At 45.9% G+C, this 18,477-nt stretch overlaps 3 protein-coding genes across 3 annotated transcripts; all 3 read left to right on the forward strand.

The window, feature by feature from the left end:
- Positions 1 to 70: 70 nt before the first annotated feature.
- LOC115555663 (interferon-induced protein with tetratricopeptide repeats 5-like) lies at positions 71 to 2,951 on the forward strand. The gene is made up of 2 exons (XM_030372653.1): positions 71 to 373; positions 918 to 2,951. Exons 1-2 carry the CDS (start codon positions 369 to 371, stop codon positions 2,272 to 2,274), a joined length of 1,362 nt encoding a protein of 453 aa, XP_030228513.1. The 5' UTR covers positions 71 to 368; the 3' UTR covers positions 2,275 to 2,951.
- Positions 2,952 to 6,180: 3,229 nt separating this feature from the next.
- Positions 6,181 to 9,249, forward strand: LOC115555664 (interferon-induced protein with tetratricopeptide repeats 5). The gene is made up of 2 exons (XM_030372654.1): positions 6,181 to 6,819; positions 7,234 to 9,249. The coding sequence occupies exons 1-2, from the start codon at positions 6,815 to 6,817 to the stop codon at positions 8,579 to 8,581; spliced, it is 1,353 nt and encodes a 450-aa protein (XP_030228514.1). The 5' UTR covers positions 6,181 to 6,814; the 3' UTR covers positions 8,582 to 9,249.
- Positions 9,250 to 13,780: 4,531 nt separating this feature from the next.
- Positions 13,781 to 16,291, forward strand: LOC115555793 (interferon-induced protein with tetratricopeptide repeats 5). The gene is made up of 2 exons (XM_030372825.1): positions 13,781 to 13,856; positions 14,271 to 16,291. The coding sequence occupies exons 1-2, from the start codon at positions 13,852 to 13,854 to the stop codon at positions 15,628 to 15,630; spliced, it is 1,365 nt and encodes a 454-aa protein (XP_030228685.1). The 5' UTR covers positions 13,781 to 13,851; the 3' UTR covers positions 15,631 to 16,291.
- The last annotated feature ends 2,186 nt before the right edge of the window (positions 16,292 to 18,477 follow it).

Consider the following 18,477-nt stretch of genomic DNA (forward strand, 5'->3'; position numbering starts at 1 on the left):
ATATCCTCCATTTGTTTATTTGTGTGATATATATGTGTAGGGACAGGCCAGTGCCTCTCCGACTGATACGACTCGAGGTATTAATCTTCCATTTGTTTATGTCCTTGAGGACGAACCAAATGCCAGTCCCAGGCCGTCTGATTCATAGCCAGGGCCATATACCTAATCAAGGGAGACACTGCTTCTGCTCTCTGAAAATAAGCTGAAACCTAACAACACGCGTTGTCCACTGGAGAGTAGATAACACCTGCCGAAATAAAGTTCCACCTTTATGTCTAACGTCAATTTATGGCCCCATACAAGTAATATATTACGGATCACTGTTCAGTCGTCCTCCACAAACCGCTGAGCTGTCAAGGAGAGCCGAGATGAGGTAAGAACCGACTATTTTGACATTAAATACAATCATTTATAATAAGTTATATCTTTGTTGTACACGAGGAATTGGTTAACCTAACAACTGTTAGTGCTTGGCACTTGTTTCTATGAGCATCCTTACTGTACCAACAGAGATATATTGTTGTTTCTCATTCTTCTGACAAATATATTAATTAACTTTTTTTATTCAATATTAATTATCTTTAAATCGCTTTAAATAAATGCCCTAAATGTACGTTAAAAATGTTTCAACATCAGCAAGATGGATTCACAATTAAATAGGACCAATTAAAAATGTAACCATAAATAATGCATGCCAAATAAAATAAAATGTTGTTTGGTTCCGGTTTCCGACCGACCCTGTCAATTTATGTGCGACCCAAATTATTCGCTGCCGCTGGAAAAAATAAATAAAATAAATTCCCTACCTACCCATGACCTCAACTGACAACCAACAGGAACCAAACTTTTTTTTTTTTTAGGCCTTATGAAACATGACCTTAAAGCTCAAACGTCTTTGTCTTTAATTGGCCCTTCAGTGCGGTTCCAAGTCCCCCGACCCTGAGGGCCCGACTGGAGACCTTCGAGTGCCACTTCACGTGGAACCTGAACAGCCAAAGAAACCACCTTTTCCTTCTCAGGGACATACTGGAGGATATCGGCACCGAGGACGGCAACCTCTGGCTGGGACACATCTACAACCTGCAGGCCCACGTCCACTTCCTCCTGGCCTCTGAAGAGGAGACCCCAGGCTCCACCATGAGCGACGCGCTGCGCTGCTTCGGCCTGGCGGGGGAGGCCTTCCGGCAGGTGAGGAACCCCGTGACGGACGACGGACCCTGGCTGCTGGTCAACTACGGCAACCTGGCCTGGCTGCACTACCACCGGGAGGAGTGGTCCGAGAGCCTCGCGTACTTGGGCAAGGCGGAGGCACTGCTTCGAGAATACCCGTCTTCGATACAGGGGCAGCCCCATCAGGTGGTCCTGGCCGAGAAAGCATGGACCCTCATGAACTTCGGCCAGGACGGCAAACGCAGTGCGGTGGAGCTCTTTAGGAAAGCCATCGAGGTGGAACCAGCATGCCCCGTGGAGTGGACCACCAGCCACGCGTTGGCCTTGGCGATGTCTTCTCCTCCATACGCCTCGTCACCAGAGCAGGAGGCGGACATCTTGGAGACCCTGAGATGCGCCGTTGAAGGCGATCCAGACAACTTGTACATTGCTGTGGTGTACCTTGGGAGACGCGCCATGACCGACAGCAAAGGGATCGCAGAGGGAGCCCGTGAGCTGACCAAGAAGGTGCTGAAAAGGTCCCAGACCAGCTACAGTGGGATCCGACCCTTGCTGAGAGTCTACAGAGAGCACGTGTCCATGGATGAGGCCATCGACGTGGCGAACGAGGCTCTAGCGAGGAATCCGACCAAACGGCATCTCAAATTCGGCCTGGCGAACTGCTACAAGTCGAAGATCCTCTCAGACAGGGACAGGGACAGTCCCTTGATCGAGGACCTGAGGAGTCGAGCCATCGGTCTCTATGAGGAGCTGTGCAGCCTCTATCCTCATTCTTTCCTATTGGGGAGGATCACCCTGGCGAGTTTATACACACAGTCAAGGAATCCTGACATCATGAAGTGTGACAAGATATTTAGGGATTTGTTGAAAATTGATTTAGAGCCAGCCCAGCGGCAAATGCTTAATAACCAATATGCAAAATTCCTCCACTTCAGTCTTCAAGACCGACGGAGGTCAATAGATTATCACATGAAGGCAGCAGAAATACTGCATTCCTCCAGGTTTCGGAGAGAGAGCATACAGATTCTGACCCAGATTAAGAATAGAAGTATGAACCGAATGTGTGGAGAAATTGAGGACTTTCTGGCCCAACTAACCTTGTAGCTCAGCACACAATAAAAAGAAAAATCACATGTTACATAATTAGACAAAATCCTTTATTTATTAAATATGGCACCAACTTTCAGACGTCTTTCAGTGTTGAAATCTGCCATACAATGGAAGAATGATTACAAAGCGCATATTTTGTAATTACCAACGACTAAATTATTTTTAATTTTTGTAAAAGGGGAACTATACATAGGAGTTGTATTTAAGACTGAAAGAAATACAATTAGGTGAATGAATATTCGTATTGCCTCTTATCTCAGTTGTTTTATGTTCTTCATAAAACATATATTGTCCAGAGGCCAGGGCGGGGAGGAATGGACTGAACTGGGTGGGGATCCTCCACCTCCACTCACCATTGGCTATCTGGTCAAAGTTCCTTAAACGTGACACGTTTTGGAATGGCATCTCCGCTTTTATTTTCAAGTCTCAATAAGAATGAAAAAAGAGACAGAACACGCTAAATTAAAATAATACGTAGAAAGACAGAATGGACTAGTCGTTTCCTCTTCGGCTCTTCTTGTGGCTTTTATTTGAACTCCTGCTATGGGAAACAGGTTGGATTTAGTCATTTAATCAATGTTACGATTTGGGCTTTTTGTTGATTGCTTATAAAGACATGTTATTGCTGAGAAATGAACAGCGATGAATAAACAAAAACAGTGGTATCCTGATTCTTCTGATTATTTTTTCATACATATTTATACATATATATATATATATATATATACACACGTGTATACATACACATACATACATATCACACAATTATTTTATGCATACAGCAAATTCAGACTGCTCAGTTTAGCCTCACTTCTCTCGATACTTTGAGTGACTGCAATGTCTGTGACTTCTGTGGTGACCTGGTGAAAACATTAAGATAAGTGACATTCGTTATATTGTAGTGTATATGGTCAAGAAGGGTTGATTCATCTGTGTCCTTAAGACATTAATACAAAGGGGGTTTTATATTAACTTGATGAAAGCACTCGTGTAAGCACCAATGTATAAAATATGTTAAAACAATAAGGTACAATAATACTTTGTCGACCATCTAGGTCTGGTGCAACTTACAGGTACACCCAGAGTTTTGAACGCACTATATGCAAAATGACGTATTTTATGTTATACTCATGCAGGTTCAGCTAGAGTTTGCTTGAGGACAACTTACGTTACTTACACCAGCTGGCTTCATGTGATAAGATAAGTTGGTGAATAGAAGTTGGCCAAGACCAAATTATTCCATATTAGACAGCTGCAGACTGAAAAGAAAACGCTAACCCCAAAATAATTCTAACAAAAGGTTTCTCAGCAGTTTTTTGTAGCATTAGGTGTTCTCAATAACATACTAAAAGTTGACCAAAGATTGACCACTAGAAAGCGTCCAAGATGGGCAGGAAGCCCTCACCCTAACTCCTTCATTATTTGACCTAGCCATGTAATCTTGGTCTAACCCCATGTTTACTGGGTCAATGAATCCATTGGACTTGTCTAAATTGCGCTGACATGATTAGAAAAAGGTCAAAACCCAGCCGGCTGTGGCTTAACTATCAGAAGATGCCGGAGACAGCCCAAGCTCTGATCAAAGCAGATCGTACAGGATCTTGGAAGATGCACGTGCGCGCAATGTTGGACTGTCTGCCAATATTTTCCGCCCCAGAGCACGCCAACTACCTGAAATCGGCATATTTCTACCTCCAAGAGATGTGCCAACTCGACACCAGACACCCTGATGTACATGACAAGTTTTCCAGGGGTTTCCATGTGATCCGCCGCAGCAACCAGTACTGGCAGGCCTTAGCTCTGACTTCGTCCTCGAGCAGACATTGATACGATCCTTAAAAAGCAGTGGAGGTTTGACCCATGGGAGTGGATAGACTGAGGAAATGCAAGCATTGTGGACCATGTCTACACCCATCACATCGGAATACAACAAACAACGCCATGCAGGAATTCAATGACCTCACCTACACGACCAGCCCCCAGAATCCTCAGAAGCAAGGATGAATAGAGATCACTCTGATTTAGAAAAGATCTGGTAAAAGCTTAGCATTTGCACACCATTCTCTCTAGACCCATCTCTGAGAAACATTGTAACTGGTGTTGTTGCCAAAGAGGAGGTGAATGTTCATGAGTTTGAGACTGTTGGCAATAAGATCATTGAAAAGGTGATTGGAAAACCCGTTTTTGGAATATCCTTCAAACAGAAAGACTGGGCAAAAACCCTTGCAGATGACTCAGACGTCAAAGTTGCAAAAGAACAAACCATTGATCCTGCCTTGCTGTTCCAACGGTTCCTGATCAGGTCGCTGGAAGAAATAATGACCTATGAGCTCTGCTCATTTCCCGCAGCCCTGTTCGAAGGCAAGGAGATCTTCCGTAAAGCCAACAAGCTCCAACTAGTGCAGGCAGTAACTGAGTTTTCAAGCAAGAAATCGAACAAAACTGTCCTGGATTCCATCCCACCAACTGAGCATCATCTCCTTGAGGACGGCTCCCTGGTCCAACGCTTGGCATGGAAAAGGGGTGACAGTTATGGGGCCATTGCACAGTCATATGCAGACTCTACCATATGCATTATGGTAAAGCAACAGACGTTTTTTGATGGTTATGGTGAAGATCCTTCCATCAAAGACAATACTCATCGGAGACTAGGTGCAAACACTCACCCCATCGTTAAATTCAATGCAGAGACTGAGTTTATGGGAAGAAAGGATGATTTCCTTTCCAGGTCTTCAAACAAACAAGGACTGATCAATCTTATGACCAATGAGCTGGAGAAGAAGGGCTGCACTGTTATCAATGCATCAGGTGATGCAGAAGTGGACATTGTCAAAGCTGCAGTCGAGGCCTCAGAACATCAGCCCACAACCTTGATAGGAGATGAGGATACAGATTTACTCGTTCTTCTCCTCTACTATGCTGGGACGAGCAATAGAGGCCCCTATTTCCGTTCAGACAAGTCCAAAGCCACTAAAGTGTAAAACATCAGTGAGATTAAACAAGTCCTGGGTAGTGACTTGTGTTCCCAATTGCTGTTTGATCACACCTTCACAGGATGTGATACAACTTCACACATTTTTAGTGTTGGCAAACAGTCAGCATTCCAAAAACTTGTGAATGGGGAATCAACCATCCAGTCCTGTGCAAATGTGTTTCTGATCCCACATCAAGCAAGGAATGTCATAGAGGACCATGGGACCAAGGCAATGGCAGTTTTGTTTGGCGAAAAGAGTACAGATTCACTTGCCTCTTTGCGCTACAACCGTTTTAGCAAGAAAATCGTTACCGCCAAGTCATTTGTTACCCAAGAACGTCTGCCTCCAACTGAGTCCTCAACCAAATATCACTGCCAAAGAGTGTACTTCCAGATCATGGTGTGCATTGGAAAGGAAGGTGACACGAACACTGTCTATTGGGGATGGAAACAGGTGGAGAAACAGCTCCTGCCAGTTATGACCAATAAGACTGCTGCCCCAGAATGCCTCCTGAAGATGATCCATTGCACCACTGCCGGCCGAACACAACAGGGTAGTTGCAGGCATATGGACTACCATGTATGTCTGCTTGTGGACCATGTCAAGTTGTGAATTGTGAGAATCACTATAATCAACCACAATTCCACGGTAAAGTCTGTGACACCAGTCTTGGGGTTGTAATTTGTAGATGGTCCCTAAGAGAGATAGAGGGGAGGAGGAGGAGCAGGGGGAGGAGCAGGAGCAGGGGGAGGAGCAGTGAAGAGGGGAGGAGGAGGAGCAGGGGGAGGAGCAGTGAAGAGGGGAGGAGGAGGAGCAGGGGGAGGAGCAGTGAAGAGGGGAGGAGGAGGAGCACGGGGAGGAGCAGTGAAGAGGGGAGGAGCAGGAGCAGTGAAGAGGGGAGGAGGAGGAGGAGCAGGAACACGGTCACAACAGGAAAGCGAGGCGCCGTGGGCACCTTCTCCCTAGAGTCCCAGCCCTCGCAGAAATCGACCGTGCTGGCCGAGCGGCCCCGCCCCCCTGCAACCCCGGAGAGGACCTCTCTGGACGGCGGCCGGTCCCAGGGCAGGCCGGGGAGGGGGGCGGAGCTCAGGGGAGGGGCCCAGAGCACCGGCCCCCTCCCCCTCCAACTCCACCTCCAGCAGTAACGGACAGGGGGACGCGGCCAGACCCCCGCAGCCCGCAGGAGGGGGGGCCGGCAAGAAGGGGCTCCCTGCCAACCTGATGGACATCTTTAACAAGATCGCCAAGTTTGAGAAGGAGAAAGGAGCCGGGCCAAGGAAGAAGGAGCCGCGTGATGGCGCTCCAGGCCGCGGGGCGTCTTCATGTGTCAGAGCGAGAATTAGATTGAAGAGATGTGATGGGACTTACACTGCTTCTGCTCCCTGAAAATAAGCCGAAACCTAACAACACGCGTTGTCCACTGGAGAGTAGATAACAAATGCCGAAATAAAGTTCCACCTTTATGTCTAACGTCACTTTATGGCCCCATACAAGTTAAATATTACGGATCACTGTTCAGTCGTCCTCCACAAACCACTGAGCTGTCAAGGAGAGCCGAGATGAGGTAAGAACTGGCTATTTTGACATTAAATACAATCATTTATAATCAGTTATATCTTTGCTGTATACGGGGAATGGGTTAATCTAACAATTGTTAGTGCTTGGCACTTGTTTCTATGAGCATCCTTACTGTACCGACAGTCAGACATATATTGTTGCTTCTCATTCTTCTGACAAATATACTAATTGTTAACTTTTTTTATTCGATATTAATCATCTTAAGTCGCTTTAAATAAAAGCACCTGCTAAATGCCCTAAATGTACATTTAAATATATTCAACATCAGCTGGTTTATATCACAATTAAATTGGACCAATTAAAAATGTCTACATAAATAATCCATGCAAAATAAAATCCTGGTTCCTTATGAAACATGACCTTAAAGCTCAAACGTCTTTGTCTTTAATTGGCCCTTTAGTGCGGTTCCAAGTCCCCCGACCCTGAGGGCCCGACTGGAGACCTTCGAGTGCCACTTCACGTGGAACCTGAACAGCCAAAGAAAGCGCCTTTTCCTTCTCCTGGACATACTGGAGGACATCGGCGCCGAGGACGGCAACCTCTGGCTGGGACACATCTACAACCTGCAGGCCCACGTCCACTTCCTCCTGGCCTCTGAAGAGCAGACCCCAGGCTCCACCATGAGCGACGCGCTGCGCTGCTTCGGCCAGGCGGGGGAGGCCTTCCGGCAGGTGAGGAACCCCGTGGTGGACGACGGTCCCTGGCTGCTGGTCAACTACGGCAACCTGGCCTGGCTGCACTACCACCGGGAGGAGTGGTCCGAGAGCCTCGCGTACTTGGGCAAGGCGGAGGCACTGCTGCGAGAATACCCGTCTCCGATACAGGGGCAGCCCCATCAGGTGGTCCTGGCCGAGAAAGCATGGACCCTCATGAACTTCGGCCAGGACGGCAGACGCAGTGCGGTGGAGCTCTTCAGGAAAGCCATCGAGATGGAACCAGCATGCCCCGTGGAGTGGACCACCAGCCACGCGTTGGCCTTGGCGATGTCTTCTCCTCCAGACGACTTGTCACCAGAGCAGGAGGCGGACATCTTGGAGACCCTGAGACGCGCCGTTGAAGGCGATCCAGACAACTTGTACATTGCTGTGGTGTACCTTGGGAGACGCGCCATGACCGACAGCAGAGGGATCACAGAGGGAGCCCGTGAGCTGACCGAGGAGGTGCTGAAAAGGTCCCAGACCAGCTACAGCGGGATCCGACCCTTGCTGAGAGTCTACAGAGAGCACGTGTCCCTGGATGAGGCCATCGAGGTGGCGAAAAAGGCTCTAGAGAGGCATCCGACCAAACGGCATCTCAAAAACGGCCTGGCGTACCTCTACAAGTCAAAGATCTTCTCAGAATGGGACAGTCCCTTGATCGAGGACCTGAGGAGGATAGCCATCGTTCTCTATGAGGAGGTGTGCAGCCTGTATCCTCATTTCCTAAAGGGGAGGATCACCCTGGCGATTTTATACACACAGTCAAGGAATCCTGACATCATGAAGTGTGACAAGATATTTAGGGATTTGTTGAAAATTGATTTAGAGCCAGCCCAGCGGCAAATGCTTTATAACAAATATGCAAAATTCCTCCACTTCAGTCTTCAAGACCGACGGAGGTCAATAGATTATCACATGAAGGCAGCAGAAATACTGCATTCCTCCAGGTTTCGGAGAGAGAGCATACACATTCTGACCCAGATTAAGAATAGCAGGATGAACCGAATGTGTGAAGAAATTGAGGACTTTCTGGCCCAACTACCCTTATAGCTCAGCGCACAATGAAAAAAAAATCACAAGTTACATAATTAGACAAAATCCTTTATTTATTAAATATGGCACCAACTTTCAGATGTCTTTCAGTGTTGAAATCTGCCATACAATGGAAGAATGATTACAAAGCGCATATTTTGTAATTACCAACGACGAAATTATTTTTAATTTTTGTAAAAGGGGAACTATACATAGGAGTTTTATTCAAGACTGAAAGAAATACAATTAGGTGAATGAATATTCGTATTGCCTCTTATCTCAATTGTTTTATGTTTTTCATAAAACTTATATTGTCCAGGGCGGGGAGGAATGGACTGAACTGGGTGGGGATCCTCCACCTCCACTCACCATTGGCTATCTGGTCAAAGTTCCTTAAACGTGACACGTTTTGGAATGGCATCTCCGCGTTTATTTTCAAGTCTCAATAAGAATGAAAAAAGAGACAGAACACGCTAAATTAAAATAATACGTAGAAAGACAGAATGTACTAGTCATTTCCTCTTCGGCTCTTCTTGTGGCTTTTATTTGAACTCCTGCTATGGAAACAGGTTGGATTTAGTCATTTAATCAATGTTACGATTTGGGCTTTTTGTTGATTGCTTATAAAGACATGTTATTGCTGAGAAATGAACAGCGATGAATAAACAAAAACAGTGGTATCCTGATTCTACTGATTATTTTTTCATACATATTTATACATATATATATATATATATATATATATATATATATATATATACACACACACGTGTATACATACACATACATACATATCACACAATTATTTTATGCATACAGCAAATTCAGACTGCTCAGTTTAGCCTCACTTCTCTCGATACTTTGAGTGACTGCGATGTCTGACTTCTGTGGTGACCTGGTGAAAACATTAAGATAAGTGACATTCGTTATATTGCAGTGTATATGGTCAAGTAGGGTTGATTCATCTGTGTCCTTAAGACATTAAGACAAAGGGGGTTTTATATTAACTTCATGAAAGCACTCGTATAAGCACCAATTTATAAAATGTGTTAAAACAATAAGGTATAATAATACTTTGTCGACCACCTAGGTCTGGTGTAACTTACAGGTACACCCAGAGTGTTGAACGCACTATATGCAAAATGACGTATTTAATTGTTATATTCATGCAGGTTCAGCTAGAGTTTGCTTGAGGACAACTTACGTTACTTACACCAGCTGGCTTCATGTGATAAGATAAGTTGGTGTATAGAAGTTGGCCAAGACCAAATTATTCCATATTAGACAGCTGCAGACTGAAAAGAAAACGCTAACCCCAAAATAATTCTAACAAAAGGTTTCTCAGCAGTTTTTTGTAGCATTAGGTGTTCTCAATAACATACTAAAAGTTGAGCAAAGATTGACCACTAGAAAGTGTCCAAGATGGGCAGGAAGCCCTCACCCTAACTCCTTCATTATTTGACCTAGCCATGTAATCTTGGTCTAACCCCATGTTTACTGGGTCAATGAATCCATTGGACTTGTCTAAATTGCGCTGACATGATTAGAAAAAGGTCAAAAACCAGCCAGCTGTGGCTTAACTATCAGAAGATGCCGGAGACAGCCCAAGCTCTGATCAAAGCAGATCGTACAGGATCTTGGAAGATGCACGTGCGCGCAATGTTGGACTGTCTGCCAATATTTTCCGCCCCAGAGCACGGCAACTACCTGAAATCGGCATATTTCTACCTCCAAGAGATGTGCCAACTCGACATCAGACACCCTGATGTACATGACAAGTTTTCCAGGGGTTTCCATGTGATCCGCCGCAGCAACCAGTACTGGCAGGCCTTAGCTCTGACTTCGTCCTCGAGCAGACATTGATACGATCCTTAAAAAGCAGTGGAGGTTTGACCCATGGGAGTGGAAAGACTGAGGAAATGCAAGCATTGTGGACCATGTCTACACCCATCACATCGGAATACAACAAACAACGCCATGCAGGAATTCAATGACCTCACCTACACGACCAGCCCCTAGAATCCTCAGAAGCAAGGACGAATAGAGATCACTCTGATTTAGAAAAGATCTGGTAAAAGCTTAGCATTTTCACACCATTCTCTCCAGACCCATCTCTGAGAAACATTGTAACTGGTGTTGTTTGCAAAGAGGAGGTGAATGTTCATGAGTTTGAGACTGTTGGCAATGAGATCATTGAAAAGATGATTGGAAAACCCGTTTTTGGAATATCCTTCAAACAGAAAGACTGGGCAAAAACCCTTGCAGATGACTCCGACGTCAAAGTTGCAAAAGAACAAACCATTGATCCTGCCTTGCTGTTCCAACGGTCCCTGATCAGGTCGCTGGAAGAAGTAATGAGTTATGAGCTCTGCTCATTTCCCGCAGCCCTGTTCGAAGGCAAGGAGATCTTCCGTAAAGCCAACAAGCTCCAACTAGTGCAGGCAGTAACTGAGTTTTCAAGCAAGAAATCGAACAAAACTGTCCTGGATTCCATCCCACCAACTGAGCATCATCTCCTTGAGGACGGCTCCCTGGTCCAACGCTTGGCATGGAAAAGGGGTGACAGTTATGGGGCCATTTTCATATGCAGACTCTACCATATGCATTATGGTAAAGCAACAGACGTTTTTTGATGGTTATAGCGAAGATCCTTCCATCAAAGACAATACTCATCAGAGACTTGGTGCAAACACTCACCCCATCGTTAAATTCAATGCAGAGACTGAGTTTGTGGGAAGAAAGGATGATTTCCTTACCAGGTCTTCAAACAAACAAGGACTGTTCAATCTTATGACCAATGAGCTGGAGAAGAAGGGCTGCACTGTTATCAATGCATCAGGTGATGCAGAAGTGGACATTGTCGAAGCTGCAGTCGAGGCCTCAGAACATCAGCCCACAACCTTGATAGGAGATGAGGATACAGATTTACTCGTTCTTCTCCTCTACTATGCTGGGACGAGCAATAGAGGCCCCTATTTCCGTTCAGACAAGTCCAAAGCCACTAAAGTGTAAAACATCAGTGAGATTAAACAAGTCCTGGGTAGTGACTTGTGTTCCCAATTGCTGTTTGATCACACCTTCACAGGATGTGATACAACTTCACACATTTTTAGTGTTGGCAAACAGTCAGCATTCCAAAAACTTGTGAATGGGGAATCAACCATCCAGTCCTGTGCAAATGTGTTTCTGATCCCACATCAAGCAAGGAATGTTATAGAGGACCATGGGACCAAGGCAAAGGCAGTTTTGGTTTGGCGAAAAGAGTACAGATTCACTTGCCTCTTTACGCTACAACCTTTTTAGCAAGAAAATCGTTACCGCCAAGTCATTTGTTACCCAAGAACGTCTGCCTCCAACTGAGTCCTCAACCAAATATCACTGCCAAAGAGTGTACTTCCAGATCATGGTGTGCATTGGAAAGGAAGGTGACACGAACACAGTCTATTGGGGATGGACACAGGTGGAGAAACAGTTCCTGCCAGTTATGACCAATAAGACTGCTGCCCCAGAAGGCCTCCTGAAGATGATCCACTGTAATTGCACAACTGCCTGCCGAACACAACAGGGCAGTTGCAGGCATATGGACTATCATGTATGCCTGCTTGTGGACCATGTCAATTTGTGAATTGTGAGAATCACTATAATCAACCACAATTCCACGGTAAAGTCTGTGACACCAGTCTTGGGGTTGTAATTTGTAGATGGTCCCTAAGAGAGATAGAGGGGAGGAGGAGGAGCAGGGGGAGGAGTAGTGAAGAGGGGAGGAGGAGGAGCAGTGAAGAGGGGAGGGGGAGGAGCAGGGGGAGGAGCAGCGAAGAGGGGAGGAGGAGGAGCAGGGGGAGGAGCAGGAGCAGGGGGAGGAGTCGTGAAGAGGGGAGGAGGAGGAGCAGGGGGAGGAGCCGTGAAGAGGGGAGGAGGAGGAGCAGGGGGAGGAGCCGTGAAGAGGGGAGGGGGAGGAGCCGTGAAGAGGGGAGGAGGAGGAGCAGGGGGAGGAGCCGTGAAGAGGGGAGGAGGAGGAGCCGTGAAGAGGGGAGGAGGAGGAGCAGGGGGAGGAGCAGTGAAGAGGGGAGGGGGAGGAGTAGTGAAGAGGGGAGGAGGAGGAGCAGTGAAGAGGTGAGGAAGAGTAGTGTAGAGGGGAGGTGGAGGAGCAGGGGGTGGAGCAGTGAAGAGGGCGGGAGGAGGTGGAGGAGCAGGAACACGATCACAACAGGGAAGGGAGGCGCCGTGGGCGCCTCCTCCCTCGAGTCCCAGCACTCGCGGAAATGGACCGTGCTGGCCGTGCGGCCTCCGGCCTGTCGGAGGTCCAGCTCCGGCAGCCTGGGACAGCCGGCCCCGCCCCTCGCGCCCCCGCGGAGGACCTCTCTGGAAGGCGGCCGGTCCCAGAGCAGGGACAACCAGGGACAGGGGTTGCAAATGAGTCTTGACTAGAAACCTGTATGCATGGCATCTATTTTATATTTTGTGTGAAACATTGTACAATGTATTTGTCCATGCTCAATAAACTTCTAAATAAAATAAAATAAAGAAAATAGCCCGCAGGAGGGGGGGCCGGCAGGGAAGGGGCTTCCTGCCAACCTGAATCCCTTTTTGTTTTTCCTTAAGTCGTAGTAATCCGTTACGTTTATTTTTTCCATAAAAAGACGGGATTTATCGAACCTCCAAGGCCTTATTGTCCATTTTGCTTATTGACAGAGATGCTTTATTGGTGTCATGTGTTGCGTCTCTCCCTCTGCCCACCGTTACCGTCGGTTACGGGCCGAGATACTCCCAGTGGGGTGTGGAGGTTGTGTTCTTAACACTGGTACCCAAAATGCAGTGTGATTTAGATCCTTGGTCATCTATCGTTAATAAATGGTGTAATGACAGCGGGGCTGGTGTGTTTTTTTGTACAAAGTGAAAAATTGAGTGCGCAAACGATACAAAATATCCTCCATTTGTTTATTTGTGTGATATATATGTGTAGGGACAGGCCAGTGCCTCTCCGACTGATACGAGGTATTAATCCTCCATTTGTTTATGTTCTTACAAGGACGAACCAAATGCCAGTCCCAGGCCGTCTGATTCATAGCCAGGGCCATATACCTTATCAAGGGAGACACTGCTTCTGCTCTCTGAAAACAAGCCGAAACCTATCAACACGTGTTGTCCACTGGAGAGTAGATAACACCTGCCGAAATAAAGTTCCACCTTTATGTCTAACGTCACTTAATGGCCCCATACATGTTATATATTACGGATCACTGTTCAGTCGTCCTCCACAAACCACTGAGCTGTCAAGGAGAGCCGAGATGAGGTAAGAACTGGCTATTTCCACCTTAAATACAATCATTTATAATCGGTTATATCTTTGTTGTATACGAGGAATGTGTTAACCTAACAATTGTTAGTGCTTGGCACTTGTTTCTATGAGCATCCTTACTGTACCGACAGAGATAAATTTGTTTTTTCTCATTCTTCTGACAAATGTACTTATTAACTTTTTATATTAGATATTAATAATCTTAAGTCGATTTGAACTATAGCACCTGCTAAATGTACATTTAAATGTGTTCAACATCAGCAAAATGGATTCCCAATTAAATAGGACCAAATTAAAATTTAAATATAAATGATGCATACAAAACAAAAATCCTGGTTCCTTATGAAACATGACCTTAACAATTACATAAAAAAGCTCAATCTTCTTTGTCTTTAATTGGCCCTTCAGTGCGGTTCGAAGTCCCTGGAGGGCCCGACTGGACACCTTAGAATGCCACTTCACGTGGAACCTGAACAGCCAAAGAAAGCACCTTTTCCTTCTCCGGGACATACTGGAGGACATCGGCGCCGAGGACGGCAACCTCTGGCTGGGGCACATCTACAACCTGCAGGCCCACGTCCACTTCCTCCTGGCCTCTGAAGAGGAGACCCCAGGCTCCACCATGAGCGACGCGCTGCGCTGCTTCGGCCAGGCGGGGGAGGCCTTCCGGCAGGTGAGGAACCCCGTGGCGGACGAGGGTCCCTGGCTGCTGGTCAACTACGGCAACCTGGCCTGGCTGCACTACCGACGGGACGAGTGGTCCGAGAGCGTCGCGTACTTGGGCAAGGCGGAGGCACTGCTGCGAGAATACCCGTCTTCGATACAGGGGCAGCCCCATCAGGAGGTCCTGGCCGAGAAAGCATGGACCCTCATGAACTTCGGCCGGGACGGCAAACGCAGTGCGGTGGAGCTCTTCAGGAAAGCCATCGAGGTGGAACCAGCATGCCCCGTGGAGTGGACCACCAGCCACGCGTTGGCCTTGGCGATGTCTTCTCCTCCAGACGACTCGTCACCAGAGCAGGAGGCGGATATCTTGGAGACCCTGAGATGCGCCGTTGAAGGCGATCCAGACAACTTGTACATTGCTGTGGTGTACCTCGAGAGACGCGGCATGACCGACAGCAGAGGGATCGCAGAGCGAGCCCGTGAGCTGACCAAGGAGGTGCTGAAAAGGTCCCAGACCAGCTACAGTGGGATCCGACCCCTGCTGAGAGTCTACAGACAGCACGTGTCCCTGGATGAGGCCATCGACGTGGCGAACGAGGCTCTAGCGAGGCATCCGACCAAACGGCACCTCAAATACGGCCTGGCGAACTGCTACAAGTCGAAGATTTTCTCAGACAGGGACAGTCCCTTCATCGAGGGTCTGAGGAGTCGAGCCATCGTTCTCTATGAGGAGGTGTGCAGCCTGTATCCTCATTCTTTCCTATTGGGGAGGATCACCCTGGCAAGTTTATACGCACAGTCAAGCAATTATGACAACATGAAGGGTGACAAGATATTTAGGGATTTGTTGGAAATTGATTTAGAGCCTGCCCTGCGGCAAATGCTTTATAACAAATATGCAAAATTCCTCCACTTCAGTCTTCAAGACCGACGGAGGTCAATAGATTATCACATGAAGGCAGCAGAAATACTGCATTCCTCCAGGTTTCGGAGAGAGAGCATACACATTCTGACCCAGATTAAGAATAGCAGGATGAACCGAATGTGTGGAGAAATTGGGGACTTTCTGGCCCAACTACCCTTGCAGCTTAGCACACAATGAAAAGAAAATCACATGTTACCTAATTAAACAAAATCCTTTATTTATTAAATATGGCACCAACTTTCAGATGGCTTTCAGTGTTGAAATCTGCCATACAATGGAAGAATGATTACAAAGCGCATATTTTGTAATTACCAACGACGAAATTATTTTTAATTTTTGTAAAAGGGGAACTATACATAGGAGTTTTATTTAAGACTGAAAGAAATACAATTAGGTGAATGAATATTCGTATTGCCTCTTATCTCAATTGTTTTATGTTTTTCATAAAACTTATATTGTCCAGAGGCCAGGGCGGGGAGGAATGGACTGAACTGGGTGGGGATCCTCCACCTCCACTCACCATTGGCTATCTGGTCAAAGTTCCTTAAACGTGACACGTTTTGGAATGGCATCTCCGCGTTTATTTTCAAGTCTCAATAAGAATGAAAAAAGAGACAGAACACGCTAAATTAAAATAATACGTAGAAAGACAGAATGTACTAGTCGTTTCCTCTTCGGCTCTTCTTGTGACTTTTATTTGAACTCCTGCTATGGAAACAGGTTGGATTTAGTCATTTAATCAATGTTACGATTTGGGCTTTTTGTTGATTGCTTATAAAGACATGTTATTGCTGAGAAATGAACAGCGATGAATAAACAAAAACAGTGGTACCCTGATTCTTCTGATTATTTTTTCATACATATTTATACATATATATATATATATATATATATATATATACACACACGTGTATACATACACATACATACATATCACACAATTATTTTATGCATACAGCAAATTCAGACTGCTCAGTTTAGCCTCACTTCTCTCGATACTTTGAGTGACTGCGATGTCTGACTTCTGTGGTGACCTGGTGAAAACATTAAGATAAGTGACATTCGTTATATTGCAGAGTATATGGTCAAGTAGGGTTGATTCATCTGTGTCCTTAAGACATTAAGACAAAGGGGGTTTTATATTAACTTGATGAAAGCACTCGTATAAGCACCAATTTATAAAATGTGTTAAAACAATAAGGTATAATAATACTTTGTCGACCACCTAGGTCTGGTGTAACTTACAGGTACACCCAGAGTGTTGAACGCACTATATGCAAAATGACGTATTTAATTGTTATATTCATGCAGGTTCAGCTAGAGTTTGCTTGAGGACAACTTACGTTACTTACACCAGCTGGCTTCATGTGATAAGATAAGTTGGTGTATAGAAGTTGGCCAAGACCAAATTATTCCATATTAGACAGCTGCAGACTGAAAAGAAAACGCTAACCCCAAAATAATTCTAACAAAAGGTTTCTCAGCAGTTTTTTGTAGCATTAGGTGTTCTCAATAACATACTAAAAGTTGAGCAAAGATTGACCACTAGAAAGTGTCCAAGATGGGCAGGAAGCCCTCACCCTAACTCCTTCATTATTTGACCTAGCCATGTAATCTTGGTCTAACCCCATGTTTACTGGGTCAATGAATCCATTGGACTTGTCTAAATTGCGCTGACATGATTAGAAAAAGGTCAAAAACCAGCCAGCTGTGGCTTAACTATCAGAAGATGCCGGAGACAGCCCAAGCTCTGATCAAAGCAGATCGTACAGGATCTTGGAAGATGCACGTGCGCGCAATGTTGGACTGTCTGCCAATATTTTCCGCCCCAGAGCACGGCAACTACCTGAAATCGGCATATTTCTACCTCCAAGAGATGTGCCAACTCGACATCAGACACCCTGATGTACATGACAAGTTTTCCAGGGGTTTCCATGTGATCCGCCGCAGCAACCAGTACTGGCAGGCCTTAGCTCTGACTTCGTCCTCGAGCAGACATTGATACGATCCTTAAAAAGCAGTGGAGGTTTGACCCATGGGAGTGGAAAGACTGAGGAAATGCAAGCATTGTGGACCATGTCTACACCCATCACATCGGAATACAACAAACAACGCCATGCAGGAATTCAATGACCTCACCTACACGACCAGCCCCTAGAATCCTCAGAAGCAAGGATGAATAGAGATCACTCTGATTTAGAAAAGATCTGGTAAAAGCTTAGCATTTGCACACCATTCTCTCCAGACCCATCTCTGAGAAACATTGTAACTGGTGTTGTTTCCAAAGAGGAGGTGAATGTTCATGAGTTTGAGACTGTTGGCAATGAGATCATTGAAAAGATGATTGGAAAACCCGTTTTTGGAATATCCTTCAAACAGAAAGACTGGGCAAAAACCCTTGCAGATGACTCCGACGTCAAAGTTGCAAAAGAACAAACCATTGATCCTGCCTTGCTGTTCCAACGGTTCCTGATCAGGTCGCTGGAAGAAGTAATGAGTTATGAGCTCTGCTCATTTCCCGCAGCCCTGTTCGAAGGCAAGGAGATCTTCCGTAAAGCCAACAAGCTCCAACTAGTGCAGGCAGTAACTGAGTTTTCAAGCAAGAAATCGAACAAAACTGTCCTGGATTCCATCCCACCAACTGAGCATCATCTCCTTGAGGACGGCTCCCTGGTCCAACGCTTGGCATGGAAAAGGGGTGACAGTTATGGGGCCATTTTCATATGCAGACTCTACCATATGCATTATGGTAAAGCAACAGACGTTTTTTGATGGTTATAGCGAAGATCCTTCCATCAAAGACAATACTCATCGGAGACTTGGTGCAAACACTCACCCCATCGTTAAATTCAATGCAGAGACTGAGTTTGTGGGAAGAAAGGATGATTTCCTTACCAGGTCTTCAAACAAACAAGGACTGTTCAATCTTATGACCAATGAGCTGGAGAAGAAGGGCTGCACTGTTATCAATGCATCAGGTGATGCAGAGGTGGACATTGTCGAAGCTGCAGTCGAGGCCTCAGA

Source organism: Gadus morhua, chromosome 12, assembly GCF_902167405.1.
Source record: "Gadus morhua chromosome 12, gadMor3.0, whole genome shotgun sequence".
Taxonomy (NCBI): domain Eukaryota; kingdom Metazoa; phylum Chordata; class Actinopteri; order Gadiformes; family Gadidae; genus Gadus; species Gadus morhua.